The sequence below is a fragment of the Corvus cornix genome, chromosome 2 (assembly GCF_000738735.6).
Source record: "Corvus cornix cornix isolate S_Up_H32 chromosome 2, ASM73873v5, whole genome shotgun sequence".
NCBI classification, from domain to species: domain Eukaryota; kingdom Metazoa; phylum Chordata; class Aves; order Passeriformes; family Corvidae; genus Corvus; species Corvus cornix.
Genome location: NC_046333.1, coordinates 141,295,744 through 141,311,847, shown reverse-complemented (window position 1 = coordinate 141,311,847; position 16,104 = coordinate 141,295,744). Strand labels below are relative to the sequence as shown.

The following is a 16,104-nucleotide window of genomic DNA, read 5'->3' as shown; positions in this document are numbered from 1 at the left end:
CAAGTTTTCACTTTTTAAGTGAATCATAATCAGCTAATCTTAAGCAGTTGGACATCTAAGGTAAATATAGCAGCACATACTTCATTATTCACAGCAATTTTAGAAGAGAAGGAAAGGTTTTCCACAAAAGCAAGAGAAATAATGCTTTGTAAGATATTTAATCAACTCCCACAATTATAACAAACTTTCAATTGCATCATGTGTCTTGATACTTAAAACTAAATGCACTGATCATCTTCACAAAGGAAATTCTGCCGTATAAATGTACAGAGTCTTTGCAAAGAATAGGGAAAATTAAAATAGACATAAGACTTTCCTGCAGAGACAGAGACACAGCACATGTCAACATTTACTGTTCTCACTAAGTCACGACAAAGTGTTTGTTTTCATCTCTGAAAGTAATTTGCACAGTGGAGTTTGCTGATAAAAGATTAACTCTTGAAAGCAGATAAGCACCTGCTTCTGTGCTAAACCACCAGAACATGTGTCTACCCTGAACACACCAGGTCTGACCAAGTGCAATTATGTCAACAAAAGTTTTTAAAGTTGAAAGGTATTTTAAAGGAGGGTGGAGGCCAAAGATACTAATATCATGATGCCTAAGGCATCTTACCACCTATTTATTACCATCATAAAATCCTAGTGCTGACAAAATCATAAAATTGTTTAGGTTGGAAAAGACCTCTAAGATCCTGAAGCTCAACCATTAACCTGACACTGCCAAGTTCACCACTAACCCATGTCCTTAAGTGTCACATCTGCACATCTTTTAAATACTTCTAGGGATGGTGACTCCACCACTTCCCTGGGCAGCCTGTTCCAATTCTAGACAACCCTTTCTGTGAAGAAATTTTTCATAATATCCAACCTAAACTTGCCCTGGTGCAACCTGAGGCCTTTTCCTCTTGCCCTGTCATTTGCTACCTGAGAGAAGAGACCAACTCCCACCTGGCTACAGTCTCCTTTCAGGGAGCTGTACAGAGCGATAAGGTCTCTCCTGAGCCTCCTTTTCCCCAGACCAAACACCCCCAGCTCCCTCAGCTGCTCCTCATCAGACTGGTGTTCCAGACCCTTCCCCAGCTCCGTTGCCCTTCTCTGGACTCGCTCCAGCCCCTCAGTGTCTCTGATGTACAGAGGGGCCCAGAACTGGACACAGGATCTGAGATGCGGCCTCAGCAGTGCCAAGTACAGGGGGACAATCCCTGCCTTGGTCCTGCTGGCCACAATTTCTGATACAGGCCAGGATGCCATTGGCCTTCTTGGCCACCTGGGCACACACACTGGATCATGTTCAGCTGCTGTCAACCAGCACCCCCAGCTCCTTTTCCAATGGGCAGCTTTCCAACCACTCATCTCCAAGCCTGGAGCATTGGATGGGGTTCCTTGCATGGGGCTGTTATGACTCGAGTGCAGGACGCAGCACTTCCCTTGTCGAACCTCATACCACTGGCCCTGGCCCATCAATCCAGACTGTCCAGATCCCTCTGTAGAGCCCTCCTACCTTCCAGAAGATCAACACTCCCAATCAACTTCTTGTCATCTGCAACATCACCTTTTCTGCCCTTGATCCCTTGAAAAAGATCTCCTTAATAAAGATAATTAAGAGGACTAGCCCCAGTAATGAGCCCTGGCCCCAATACCAAGCCCTGGGGAATACTCCAGGCCGGGCCATCCAGCCAGCTCTTACCTAGTGAAGAGTGCACCCATCCACACCACGGGAATACAGTTTCTGCAGGAGAATGCCACGGGAAACAGTATCAAAGGCTTCACTGGTCTAGGCAGACCAGGTGTTTCAAAGAAAGTGCTAGCCTGTCATCTCCAAAAGAGACTCTTCCACCCCTCAGTCATTCAGGAAACCAAAACCTTTTGAGAACTCAGCACACCTATTCTGCTGCTGGTCTGAGCCTGGGAATCTGGATCCCAACCCCCTGGAATAGAGTGCACAGCCACGCAAAACGCTTCGTGCTGAACTGTGCTGTGGTCACTGCTCAGGGAAGGTGCTGGGGGGATGCCAGGGAAGAAATTACACCAAGCACATGAACTTGAAGGTCCAAGCAGCTTGGGAAACCACAGCAACAAAAGAGACAGAATGTTATCTGGCATGAGGAGTTCTGCTGCTCAGACCCCCATTTTTTGCAGGCTCAATGGTACACACTGTATCGTCTGTGGTACAAAGCAATCCCTGTGTGTTTACATTCTACAATATATTGAAAAGTATTCATAAATGTGCTAAGGTTTGGTTGCTGCCATGAAGGAAATGCAAATATTCATCTTGCAAGTTGTAGATGCTATCCTAAGACAGCATTGGTTTCTCTTAACAGTATTAACCAGATTTTAAAATTTAAACTATTTATTACTGGAGATCCCAGACTTTAAAAATTTCTGCAAGGCAGGCAGATGTTTCTCCATCCCTCAAGCTTCCATACCCAATGAGTCCTTGGAGGAGGACAGGAAGGCTCTGCCTATCATATCAGCAGCACTCTGCTGTTGTGGCGCATGCAGCTGCAAGGTAAGTTCTGCAGCAAGGGCCATAAACAAGTATGAGCCAAAAATAACTCCATAAAGAGCTCTGTGAATACCCTCTTTCATCCTTGAACATCTCAGTATCTCTGTTTTCCAGACTGAGAAAGGGCTGACTATGTGTGGATGCTCCCATTGTCCTCTGTCTGCCCCCAGCCCATCTTCTTCTCCTGCTGCATGTGAATCTTGACCACAGTAGCTAATCTGCCCCACCATGTCCATTTGAAGAAGAACTAAGAAAGATCCAGTCTCCTGGATCTTTTATCTATTAATATTTCCAAGCTGTACATACCTCACCATATTAGAAACGGGCTTTTCTACAGCTGAGAAATGTGTTCTGTACACCTTTTGTCCCTGCCTTTAGTGTATGTGCATCACCAAATTTATAATTCTTCCCACAATCTTTATTCCTATATTCTGGATGAAGGCCATCAGTGCTCACAAACGCCAAGTAACTACTGGCAACTACAATCCCAACACATGCCTTCAAGAAATGTACAATGTTTATTCCATATTACATGGGGGTACCAATTCAAAGAAAAGGAAATCTGGGTCCTATTTGTGAAAATGGTGGTTTGTGGGTTATGATTTCACAGAATCACAGAATATTCTGAGTTGGAAAGGACCCACAAGGATCATCGAGTCCAACTCTTAAGTGAATGGCCCATATGGGGATCAAACCCACAACTTTGCATTATTAGCACCAGGCTCCAACCAGTGGAGCTAATCTCAGTGATTTGTGTGGGCCAGTGAGATTTTGGCAAGAAGCAATTCAGCGCTTAAGTACATTTCATCATTTCACGCACAGCAGGGGAAATGTGTGTAGTTACATATGTCTAAAGAGATCAGGAAGATTATTTTAAAACTGAGAATTTGATGCTTTTACAACGTTTATACAACTCCTCTTAAACCACTGTTTTCCTTTTCAAAATTAGCATCGGTGTTTGTTTCCTGTGTGAAACCTGGCTTGTGTCTGACCAATTAAAGTGAAGAAAAATGTGTCAGGAAGCCATTTTGAATACAGTGCCTCAGCTGCAGAATAGAGCTTCTCTGAGTAATTGAAATGAAAGTCAGTATTAGTAAAAATGAATTGCATAATTTGGTTGTGGCTGGAAAATTACTACTGAGATTGGCAACTTGATGCAACAGTTTCTATTACTTTCCATGGCATTAGGTGGGGTAATAAATACTTCGTAAGAACAATACAGCAAGCTTTATTTCATTCTGTATTGTGGATATCAAACAATACTGCAAGGAAAAGATTGCCTTTAGAACAGGAAATGTTTTATTCTCCACTCCTGTTCAGTGGAGTTTTTCTGCTGGTTCTTGCCAACAAGGATGCCAATTAGTGTCAAGTAACATTTTGGTACTGCTGATGAGAGACAAAACAAAGGAAGCACAGTATGGTGAAATGAATTTACAGTACTAAGACACAGAAAAATATCTTTCTTTAGTTTTTTAATTGGATCTAGAACTCGGTAAGATGAGTGGGAGGGTGCCAGGGAGAGAATACCACTCCTACCATTTTACAGTTTATATCCCTAATTTTGTATTGGAAGTTCTCATTTCGAGCTCCCTTCTTAGAGGAAGCCAGCATTACATGAACCTTCAAAGTTCAGATCATATCCAGTTGCTAAGATGAAACCCAAACCAGCTCTGTGTTAATTCTGCTAGTACTTACATCAACATACCTGACACTATCTAGACAAATTATTGCAGTGAAAGGGATGAGATCTCCTTTCACACACTGAAAGTGGGCACAAAGCATGTTCACTCATAAAAGATAAATCTCAAGCACATCATTCAGTTTTACTTTACTTCCAGCTTCCCCATCAAGTCCTTGTGAAATCCCCACTCAGTTACTTTTGTTTTAATAAAAACTGGGTGAGGAAGAGGACTGTGCCTTGCAGCAATGGCCTGCTATTGACAAGTGAGAAGACCACTTCCTCAGCAATCAACCAGTTCCCAGAACCCTGTCTTTACTTCAGGAGTTTCAAATCTCTCTCCAAGAAGGTGCTTTTCACATGCTCTTGACTACAGGAGCAGGACGGGCAAGGGACACATCTGCAGAATGGCCAGGGCTACCAGAAGAGGAGCAGGGCCACTGCTCCTCACTCTGAAACCTGGCCCCCTGAAACCTGGCTTCACAGGGACAAAATTACTTCCCTGAAAACATGGTCTGCTGAGTATTTGCCTCACTTAATGAAACAATGGTTGATCTGCAAGAAAAGCCACATCCTGACTTTCTTAGCTCTGCAAAGATTTCAGTAACTAAGAAAACCCAGCTTTGTACCAAATGTTAAGTCCTGACTTTATTTCCTCTGCAAAAACATCTGTATCAGCATAAATCTCACTTTATCTTTTTTTTTTTTTCTTTTTTTTTTTTTTTTTTTTTTTTTTTTTGGGTAAGGAAAGTTTATCACATATGTAATATATGGAAAATGCTCCGTAAAAATAGGAATGAAATCATTGCTGCTGTAAAGAGGAGGGGTGGCATACCTTTCCTGTCCATCAAGCTCTGAGCAGCTGGCACCCTATAAATCATAGGAAGCACAGGAGTAATTATAGAACTGGAAGCTGATCACTGTAAACATTCAGAAGTAGCTCCTAGTAATTGCAAGTTAATGTGAACATGATTAGAACCATGACAGAACTGTGCAGGTCACTTACATGCCCATTTTTCTCAATTCATTAAAACTAGGTTTTCTCGTGAAGAAACAAGCTACCTAGTCAATCTAGCACCTTGTATACTAACAGCCTGCTGATATCATCAATTTGCTCTCTGTCAGAATTAGGGTTGATGTAACAACACTCGGACCGCCAGGATCTGGTTACTTTCCCATTGTGCATTAAGTAATGTAGGCAACAGCTTCTGCCATTCTGTTGTTATCTCCTGGCACCCCTTCATTGCCCCCAGAGGCACTGCCACTCCTATGGTGGGAAATGCCTGCTCACAGAAGGGCAACGTGCACTGAGAACAGATGATGACAACATGTAAAATGGGGTTTAGTACCAGGGATGTTCATTTCTTCACCCTTGGGGCAGCAGAGAGAGAAAACTCTGTCTCCTCCACCCTTAACAGAAGGAGCTTCTTGGTGAAGGTGGATCTGCCAGACACATTATACTGGACCATGAACAAATATTTGATTCCTGCCTGAAAGAAGTTATACCACCAGGACAAATACAATAACACTTCAACCAAAAGTGACATCCTCTTTCTTGCCCAAACATACTATAACAACTCTGCTACATGCCCAAGAGGGAAAGTTGCTTGTCTGGCATCAGACTATGCTCTGCTCTGTCTACAAATAGGGAGATACAGAGAACCTGAAATTTTTAGCCTGCATACAGAATTTAGCTTATTTATGTCTCTAATCCCTGTTTGATCCTTAAAAAGCTATTTACCTCAATTACACACATTGCAGATAGCAAGTTCTACAACGTAATTACTTCAAGCATAGGAACACTGATTTTCATCCATATCCTTAAGTTTTTATTAAACAGTTTCAAATTCCATCCATATCTTGCATTTGAGGAAGCATTTTCAGAACTAATACAATGAGCTTTTGAAAAAGCCACCCTTTTACTAAATACAGTTACTTAGAATCCTATCTGAAACTATTTAGAACATAAACATACCATGATCAGGAAGACAATGGCCCCTCCACGTGATTTGAGCTAAAAAAAGTGCTACAGTAAGTGTAGCTTTTACTACTTGGCAGTAGATTTCTCACCATGCTGTATAATCCCATGCTCCAAAAGCCTGCGGCCGAGCTGCTCCGCTTCGCTCCGTGTGGTGGCCTCTCCTTCCTGGATCAGCCAGTCAATGAATTCCGATGCTACAAAGGTCCGCTCGTACTTGACTCCTTCCTCTTCCCTGGCTTGCAGAAGGGTATTTTCAGAACTCATCAGCCTGGTACGGTGGAGGGGAAAATCGGTAGGGAAAATGGTTCTTCAGAAAAGCAATTGCAAATCTATACTGGCAAACCTCATTGATATTAAGCAAACGTCTATGAAGCTTTCACTCACTTACTAAATCTTTCCTCAAGCTATCAATCTACTTAGGAAGTGAATTATAACTGCTTAGTCAATAAATTTAGGCTTTATATCCCTGTATGAAGTTAATGCTTTCTTGTTTTTTTCCCTAAAAGAAAATAAGATTTTTAGATTTTGCATTTCCCCTATTTAGTGTTTTACATTCTTTAAAAGTTACTGTATAATCAACTTTGAAAAAAAAATTAGCCTAAAAGCACCAGAAGGTGACTAATGTGTTTGAAGCTTCCTAATTAATATTTACAGTTAGCAGGACTATGCCCTGAAGTCATTTAGCTGACTTTGAAAATTCTCTCCATAAGCTCTAAAACAGCTGCAGAAAAATTCAAGAGGAGGACAAAAGGTAGTTTTGCAGTTTGGGGGCTGATAAATATTGTGCATCCAACATTTGGAGATGCAGCTGCAGTCAGTGAGTTGCACATGAACGTGAACACATTTTAACATCTGAGGCTCACAGTTCTCTGTGCATCAGCTGGCTCTGTGTAACACCAGTCAGAGGAACATCATGAGATGTCCCTAAACCTCCTAGCAATTGGCATGTGAGTAGCTGAAGGATACTAATAAAATTCTTCTCTATTCAAGATATCTATGCAAATAGCACAGTATTTTAAAAAATAATGAAAAAGCCTCAATATTTTGTTAATGCAAAAGTCAGTTTGGAAGTTAGAAAGAGAAGGCAGTTTGAAAGAAGAAATGAGAATAATTTTTTTTTAATGCAGAATTCCACTTTTTTGGGGGGGAGACTGAGCACCACAGCATCCTTATTAGCCTTATTTTTTTCATAACTATTTTATTTATTATAGGCTAATAATAGGACTAGTGGTAAGACTTTCAGAGTAACAGTTCAAGAATGGAAAGGTTATTTTTTCCATGTAAGATTAACAGGTCCCCTCCCTTCACCAACTATTTTGAAATTAAGGGCACATATGAACTACAACAGGCATATTCTGGAAGTGCTTCATCTTTGCCCTTGTGATAAAGGAACTGAAATTCAAGTAAATCCATATATGAGCCATCTGCTTCTTAACCTGACAGCATGTCCAGAGATTATGGAATATAACTTCACTTCCTTTGGGAAGCATCAGAAAAATCTGTGCCATAGGGACACAGAGAGAAGTTTAATTTGAAATTACAGTGAACAGGTTTAACAGGGTCCAGCCTCTGTTATTTCATCCAAAAGATTTCTTCTCTTGACTTTAATGAGCACTAACCTGAGGCCTGAACCTACTGGATCTGACCATCAGGTAGCAGATCATCAAACCAGGCAAAGGCTGCTCAGCCACAGCTGCATGTCAGTGGTAGCACAATGAACTGCTCATTTAGATGGTGTGTCATTGCCAGCACCTCTGAGCTGACTAAGAACTGAGAAAGTCAAAATTAGCTGAAGTCAGGGATTAGGTCAAAAGCAAGAGTATGAGCCACAGGGGACAACGTATTGACTCCAGAACTCTTGCAGACTTTATTCTTTCTTAATAGTTTAATTTACAAGCATCTTGTCCCACAGCATTTTGTCCCACACTAACCACATCTAATATAGACCGACCATGCTCCAAGGGACTATCTTTAAATGTGTCTTGTTCACCAGGCTTTTTACGCCTCAGAAAAAAAATGCAAACCCAAAGCTTGTGTCTTGTTGTACCATCTGCTGCATGGTTACCCAGAACTGGTTACCCAGGCTCTGCAGGCACCAAATAAAAAAATCCTTAGGATTACATTAATTGTTCTTTGATGAGTCTATAATTAGTTGACCAGCTCATTGAAATTGCAGATAGAAAGGTCCTTGAAAAGGCAATGCTAACTGTTAGACTTCTGCAGAGACACAAAAGAAATCTGGAAAAATATCAAGTGGAAAAATACTCAGTTTGACATTTCACACCCTTCTGCATAAGCCCAGAATAGCACTGCAAAGGATTCGGACTTGTGAACAAACAGACACGACAAATTGCCAGTTTAAGAGGCCCAGACACAGCAGTCCATCGACTTACATCACTCACTGAAGTAAATCACTGTAACTCCATGGCTGTCAACAAAACTGTACCAATTCACATCAATCAAAAACCCAGTCTTTCATTAGCTAGAACTGGAAACTGCCTCTAATTCTTATATCTTCTCCTTGTTTCAAAAAAACATGAGGCTATTAATATCAAAACATATTATTTGTTAAAACTGGTGTTATCCTGCATTAAAGGAATGTATTTAGCCAAAGAGTGAAATTCAAACTCCTTTTCAAAGAAATCTTTAACATTGTTTTTATCAAAGTAACTGCACCAGAGGATAAATGCAACTTAACCACTGATGAGTTAAACTGGAAGTGATTCCAAGAATGCAGTCTCCAAATTATCTGAAAGATTTCCTGAAATTAAAACCATAAATCTGCACTTCTTTCACTGTGAAATCTGGTTCAAAAATCTCAGTTGATATCAGCATCATGAAATGACTTATAGCTCCTAAACACAACTGCACCAGAAACAACAATCTTGTGTGCCCTGACCAAACTCTACTGAGAACTGCAAACATCATAAAAATAGGATGCCTGCACAACGTGATTTTTTTTTCAAAGCTATGAAAGGTCTGTGCTGGATTTATATAAGATTTGCAGGCAGAGTTTTGTTGAACAGGAAACATGTTTATCTCATTCAATCTTTCTGGTCAGTCCTGTAGAGCTTGAAAGCAGATACCAATCTTAGATCTTATAAACTATTCAACAGTTTCAGACAAGACTGTAGGAAATCCAGTAGTTTTAATCTCTAGGTATAAACCTGAACCTCAAAGCATGATCACAGAAAAGATTACCAAAGTTTGCAATGATGTGCAGGCAGTCTGAACTGAATGATGATTTTCAGTGCAAATGAAGGGAGAATGCAATCAGAGACTGATTTGAAATCTTCTAATCCCACAGGTACAGCCACCAAAGATGCCCACAGTGGGTGAAGGGGGTAATGCCACAAGAAAGGAGAGTTCACGTTACAAGGACCTTTACGGTCATGCAGAAGAGAGACAGGAAAGGGAGCTCCTCAGCAGAGGGACAGTCCTAATGGTCCCATGGCCCAGGGCAGAGAACATGGCATTTACCCAAAACAGCTGTCTGAATGCAAGAAACCTGCCTAAGACATCCATGCCTCTTCCCATGTAACAACCTGCTGATCCTCCTGAAATATTTTGTTCATTTTACCCATTGAGGGTACAAATCTGCATGGACTGGTGTTGGGTAACAAGTCTGCAACTTTGGCAAGCACAAACTAGGTTCGCTTCTGAACATAGTGCTACTCCAGCCCTAATGCAGAGAGTGGAAAAGAGCAGGAAATAATTACAATGTCCATCTTAAATTAGCAAAGCCTAGTGAAGATCAGCAAACCCTGTAAAATTAGACACAGATTTTCAAAATGTGTTGGATTGAGAAAGATTTCCTTTGGCATAGCTGCATTTCTCTTGCAATTGGGCCCATAGACATTTTGATAAACAAGTTGAATATGCTGGTAAGTGACTTCATGTTTGTGCACAAATACTTTTCTCCAGTTGCTGCCATTTAGTAATTATTTTAACAGCACTGAATTAATATTTTCTTTCTCAGCACTATCAGCAAACTGATAGAACAGATATATTACACAATCACACATTTCATTGCAGAGCTCTTCCTGACTTTCAGCATTAGATTTTGAGTTTAAAGTGTATCCAATGAAACAGTGAAGGTGTTGCTAATAAAGGTGCATGGACAAGGGAACTAACAGAATCTGAAATCTCTGCACAGTAGATTTGCTAAAATAAGCAAAGTGAAGTCCAGATTGTCCAGGTATGCCTTCTTATCTCCCATGAATATAAAACACTTCTGATGATCCATGGAGAATTTTGACTAGCTTTGACTGTCACATACTGGTTTTGAAATGCCAGGTATTTTTAATTTATACTATATTTAGCACTCAGGGCTGGTTTTAAAAGTTTCTGAACCCTTCAGATACGTTGCCTAGGAGCAAGCACCTCACGAGGATGCAGTTATATTTAGATACAGGTGCTGCTTTTGGCATTAACTCCTTTGCCAAGGTGAGAACAATCTCTACAGTTATGAACATTTTTCTGCTAGTACAGTGTTAGACAAACTGGATCACAGACATTGGTTTGGAGACAATTGTCCATTCAGAGAAATGGCGATGGAAGCAGACACTGGTAGAAGAAAGTTCTTTCTACCATGGCTCCTTTCATGCAGAAGACTGACATCAGCCTCGCCAACAAAAAATTATTTTTCTTATGGAAACCTGAAATAGAAATATAGACCAAAAAAGCACTGTAGACACTCTAATCTGCTTTTCAGAGTAGGGGTCAGGCTTGTAGGCACTGCATGCTCACTGAGTTTAAAGAGCAAACATTCTGCTTAGTAAGGCACAGAAGAGTTTGGAGGTGGCTGTCCCAGTGCATAGAATAGAGGATTTTCTCCAGTGATGCATTTTCTTGTGTCTTATACAATTTATTATATTTTTATAATATAATAGTCACAGTCACTGTGTCTCGAGGAATTTTATATGATGGGTGCAACAAACGGAGTGGCATTTACAAGTATTTGTTTATATTTTGGTTTTACTGCTCTTTCACCAAACTGCTCTTCAGAGCTGGCTAACCTTGAAAATAATATTTATTATCAGCTTTTAAACTTGGGAGTTTCCTGAGTGCTTTATTCTAAGAAGGAAACAAATTCCCTTCAGTGAGAAAACACAGCATCTCTCCTGGCTGCTGCATGCTTCTGCTCCAAGCAAGCAGGAGAGTGGGTGGCATTCAGTCTAGAGCAATACTTCAAGCTTTTTGGTAAATAACATATCACAACTTTGCATTAATTTTTAGCATATGCCAGCATGCATTTTATTCTCTCTGCTTGAAAGTACCATGTCAAAATCTCTACATCCTGAATAAAAATGTCTTTAATTTTATATTAGGAAGTATGGTTAAGCTACCTAGTTAGTTGACAGAAATAATCCAGTGGGATATTCAGTATCTCATCATAATAATCTGTTTAAAGTCGTAATTAGATGCTCTTGGTTGGGTTGGTGGTTTTTTTGAAATTACTTTTAACATAACTTTTCTGATGTTGAAACTTTGCAGACTGGAACACTGAGGATTCATCTCACCTATGATTTAAAATTGTACTCCTTGTGAAGCTGTAGATATGGAGTCTCCACAAACATGTAGCTGCTTGTTCAATGCATTTTGTACTAATGTTTTAGGAATTATGATTATGCTTTTCCCTGACAAATATTTACGTATTATTTGAATTATTTTGACAAATAATTCTGTAATTATTTTTACAGAATAGATTTCAAGGGCTTCAATTTACATTGAATTCTCATATAGGATGTATTTATAACCTGGGGCATCAGATTTTAAACAAAATGCCTCAAGTGAATATAGTAAAAAAGCAAAAGAAAAACAGGAGAGGGAAGGACCCCTAACTAATGGAATTGCCCAGACCCATTTCTGCATGAATTGAGAGCCTCTGACTATTCAAAAATAGATTGACAAGTATAATTTGCTTCACATGGCACGATTATCAACACATTATGAATACTGAATGCAACATACTTTTCATACAGTCTTTGTCCTCTCATGAACACCTTCACCTCATTGTCCAGCGGAAACGTCCCGTCATCTTTTCTGAAGCGGTAGAACAGTTTGACATCCTTGAATTCTTTATGCTCATCACAGACTGAAACATAAAATAATTAAACAAAAAAAACCCCTTCACATACATGTTAAGTAGTTGAGGACCCTCTTAGCAGGGACCACTGCTGAACTTCAAAGCAAGCACACGTAGAGTCTAACCCCCTGTATTTCTGAGCACACAAACTTTACTCGGTTCTGTAAGAGATGGTCTGAAGATCCCTCATCTGCCTCACGATCATCACCGAAGACAGAGACTGAACACAGGAGTCGTGGCCTGGCTGAGGTGGGGTGTCTGCCAAGTGTTGCCTGCGGATGTGCCCGCTGCGAACTGGTACGCATTCCTGAGGAAAATTAGTGCAGGTCACAATGGACTGCGCCGTTCTTGCTGCCCAGGCGGGAAGGACTGTGCTGAAGTGGAAAGGAATGACCTGTCCTGTACACCTATCCTGTACACCTGTCCTGTACACCTGTCCTGTACCTGTTTCCCAAAGCAACGGGCCCCATAACAATGGCTGTAGATTTCCCCACCTCTTGGCCAGCTGCTCCTCACTTCTGAAAAGGACTATAAAGGGACTTTCTGAAATAACTGAGCTCAAGATCTCCCCACGGAAAGAAGACAAATCTATTGGCAGAAGACCACGAGGACTTTGTCTCATCCGTTGGTAGCTATTGCCCCCTCTTTTTCTTCCTCTCTACTCTTTTACTTTGTTTTTTTTTATCTCTCTCTCTCTCCCCCCTCTATTGCATTACCGTGTCGTGGGCACTTAATAAAGGTGCACTGTTTTGATTAAAACTGAAATCCCTTGTGTCCTTTTACACTCAGAGATTGATAAATGAACCATCACGACCCCTGCTTGTATTAGCGGATCGTGACAGGTTCTAAGAAGCTGGAGGAAACCTTCAGAGAGGTAACCAAATTTCTGAGTGAGAGGGTAAGTGTTCATTAGTTTTGTGACTATTACTGCAAACATATAGAGCAAAAGCGCATCCATCTGCTGCATACCCAGAAAACCTTTTGATGAAAACAGTCTGTTGGCTTGTTTGTTTAAAAGGCCACTAGAGTAGAATGACCAATAATTTAAGGTTTGCCAAGCTTCTTAAAGTTATTTGTATCAGTTAGCAGTGCTGTAGGAAACCTGAGACTTCCTAAAGAAACAGTTAAAATCAAAGCCTTCTTCCCTCTTAAAATTGTCTCAATTGCTCTGCCATGCCAGCTAGCAAATGGTAGGTACAACGTGAGCACACTGAGAAATGCCAGATTAGGTTTGTAAAACAGCAGCTGATCATGGGCTCTTGTAAATGCGGAACAGAGCCCCATCAAGGGCATAAACTGATGGGAAAGCTATCCCAAGCAATCTGCTCCTAACAGAGTTGTGAACCCACACACATGGGGGACCTTCTGCACCACAGAAGCAGGAAGTGGTACCTCTTCCACTGGACATGGGACTTGAAAGAATGCTCTGAGCATCCTGCAGAACCTGATGGAACCTCTCTGAATTTACCTGCCCAAGCTCACTTCACAAACTATTTTATTACAGTGCAATACATGAACATTTTCAAGAAACACCTGTTCCATTTCTAATATATACACACACATATATAAAATTTTTTCTAGAGTTTGCAATTGGATCCTAGGGTAGAAAACGCTTGAAGGAAAGTTAGAACTTTCAACAAGCATTCAGCAATAAAACATCTATTGCTCAATTAAATTAAGTCACTCAGGCATCCACGCAACTCATCACTGACATTTTCTCAATAGAGGATTAAGTAGACAGATTTGAATACCCTATAATTACTTTATTCTTTAACTATCTACCGTGAGTCCCAGTTTCCATAACAACCCAGAATTTTCATTTAATAGCCAAGCAGAAGCTGTAGAAGTGGCACTCACTCAATATGTGCATTTCTGACTTTAATTAAGGTGTTGTTAATGTACTGCAGACAGCAGCAGCACTGCTGCACATACAATGACCTCTGCATAAAGTCAACATTTGTCTGTTCATAGTCACTCAGTTTTCTCTTAAAAAAGCAACAAATGGTACATTTGCCATTTTGAAATGAGTAATACTATAGGCTTGAAATTGAGGCCTTGGATCTTCTTTGCTCTTGTGCTTCCCAGCCTCTTTGTGCCCCAAAAGGCAACTAAATGCTACCAGTGAATTGGAAGCCTTTTGATCAGCATGAATTGTTATTCAAGAAGCTGAAAGGAACAGATCTCAAACAGACAACAAGTTTAGGAGAAAATTAATTAGGGCACAGCCGGACCACTAACTTTCTTGCAGCTGTACCAGCACTAATGTTTGTGCAGCTGCTGTGAGGGCCAGGGCCAGAGAACTAATCCACATAAGAAAAATGATCTCTTTTTTTGCTGGCTGATTTTTCAGATGGATTTTTCAGCTGAAGAACTGTGCTCTTAAGAGCAGGGAAATGAGGGCAGCAGGGAGAGGGGGGACACGATCCAGCTGGAGCAGCTCTTGAGATAGGGAAGCTGCATCACAGTTTCCAGTCACTTCCCCCCCTGCTATGGGGAACACCTCTCCACACCTCTTCAGGCTCTCATCTCCTTCAGGACACAGGTGACCTTGCATAGCAGTTCAAGGGAGATGCTCCATTTCTGGCAGGGAAAGGATCCTACCTGTCCTATACCTGGCTGAAGAGCAGGAGTGAGATTTCCCTTTGTCTCAAAGCAGTCAATAAATTCAGCTTAGAACTTTTTAGCAGCTGATACTGCACTTACCATGGTGGATAATGCTGTGATCCAGTAATTTCTGCACCAGTTTAATGGCTGTCTCCCTGTCGGAGGCCTCTTTGTGGTCAATCAGCCAGTCAATCAGCTCTTTGGCAACGAAGCAGTTCGGGTACGTTTTGAGGTGGTGTCGCCGATCCTTAATGACCTTTTCTTCGTGCAGTCGGAGCCTGGGGGTCAAATCACCTTCTAAGTATCATTTGCAAAGAGCCTCTGTAACCAGCATGATTGGGGTGAGAGCAGAGCAGTGGCACCCAAGCCCTGCTCACAGGATGGGCTTTGCAGGTGTTGGGCAGAAAAGGAAGAGTCCCAGTCACACATCCAGCGCTGGCATCTCACCACTAGGGAACCCACAGCAACCATTTGTTACAACTTTAAACCCCATAATTGGAAAAACTTGTTTTATGCCCTGTGGAGAAGTTTAAAAAACTGAAGAACAGCACAGAAGAACATACTAAGTCCCTTAAAATACTTCCCATAGGTCAATTAAACTGTCAATAATTTGCAATTAATTTTCCAACATTAACACTAATGTGTTCCGTATTATTTTATAGGATCACTGCTGTAGATTTTTTTTTATCTCATTAATTTTTGCAGCTGTAGCTTCGCCCTTGGTTAGGTAACTGCATTTTGCCTCCAACTGCACAACAAGGATAGCATTTATGATTTAAAATTCAGGTGTGAAGCTGCTCCAACACAATGTTATCTATCATTAAAAGGTTGCCTCCTACTCCAAATAAAGGAAACTGATTTCCCTCTTAGGCATCTATCTGTTGACAAATGCTCTCTGTTTGCAAAATCTCCCTGATCATCCTGAAAGCAAGTTGGTTGAGATGCTTGGGTCAGAATGCAAGATCCTGATTACAGTAATACCTTGAGGTATTACTGAAGTTCTGCATCTTCATGTTTAGTCATTTTTTCCCAAATAAACAAAATAAGCAACATTAGCAATAAATTGACAGAGGGTTTAAAAGTTGTTTGAATTTTTATGCTTTCCTCTTCCATTTTAATAAATCACATCAGAAAACCTGGGTTTATAATGTCTATACCACAGCTCTGAGGAAAGCACAGAAACCGCAGTGCTTGGGCTCCTATCACAAACAGAAACACTGCTGTTCATTTCCAAGTGGCCAGGGTCC

General features: G+C 40.8%; 1 protein-coding gene across 1 annotated transcript in view; it reads right to left on the bottom strand.

The window, feature by feature from the left end:
- The window catches only part of DEPTOR (DEP domain containing MTOR interacting protein), a 54,356-nt gene extending 38,486 nt beyond the window's left edge, over positions 1-15,870 (bottom strand). The window contains exons 1-4 of the mRNA XM_039569846.1: positions 15,839-15,870; positions 14,957-15,135; positions 12,139-12,262; positions 6,255-6,433 (exon numbers count right to left, since the gene is read on the bottom strand). Of these exons, the coding sequence (XP_039425780.1) occupies positions 6,255-6,433; positions 12,139-12,262; positions 14,957-15,135; positions 15,839-15,870 (514 nt within the window). The remainder of the gene's footprint in view (positions 1-6,254; positions 6,434-12,138; positions 12,263-14,956; positions 15,136-15,838) is intronic.
- Between the last annotated feature and the right edge of the window lie 234 nt (positions 15,871-16,104).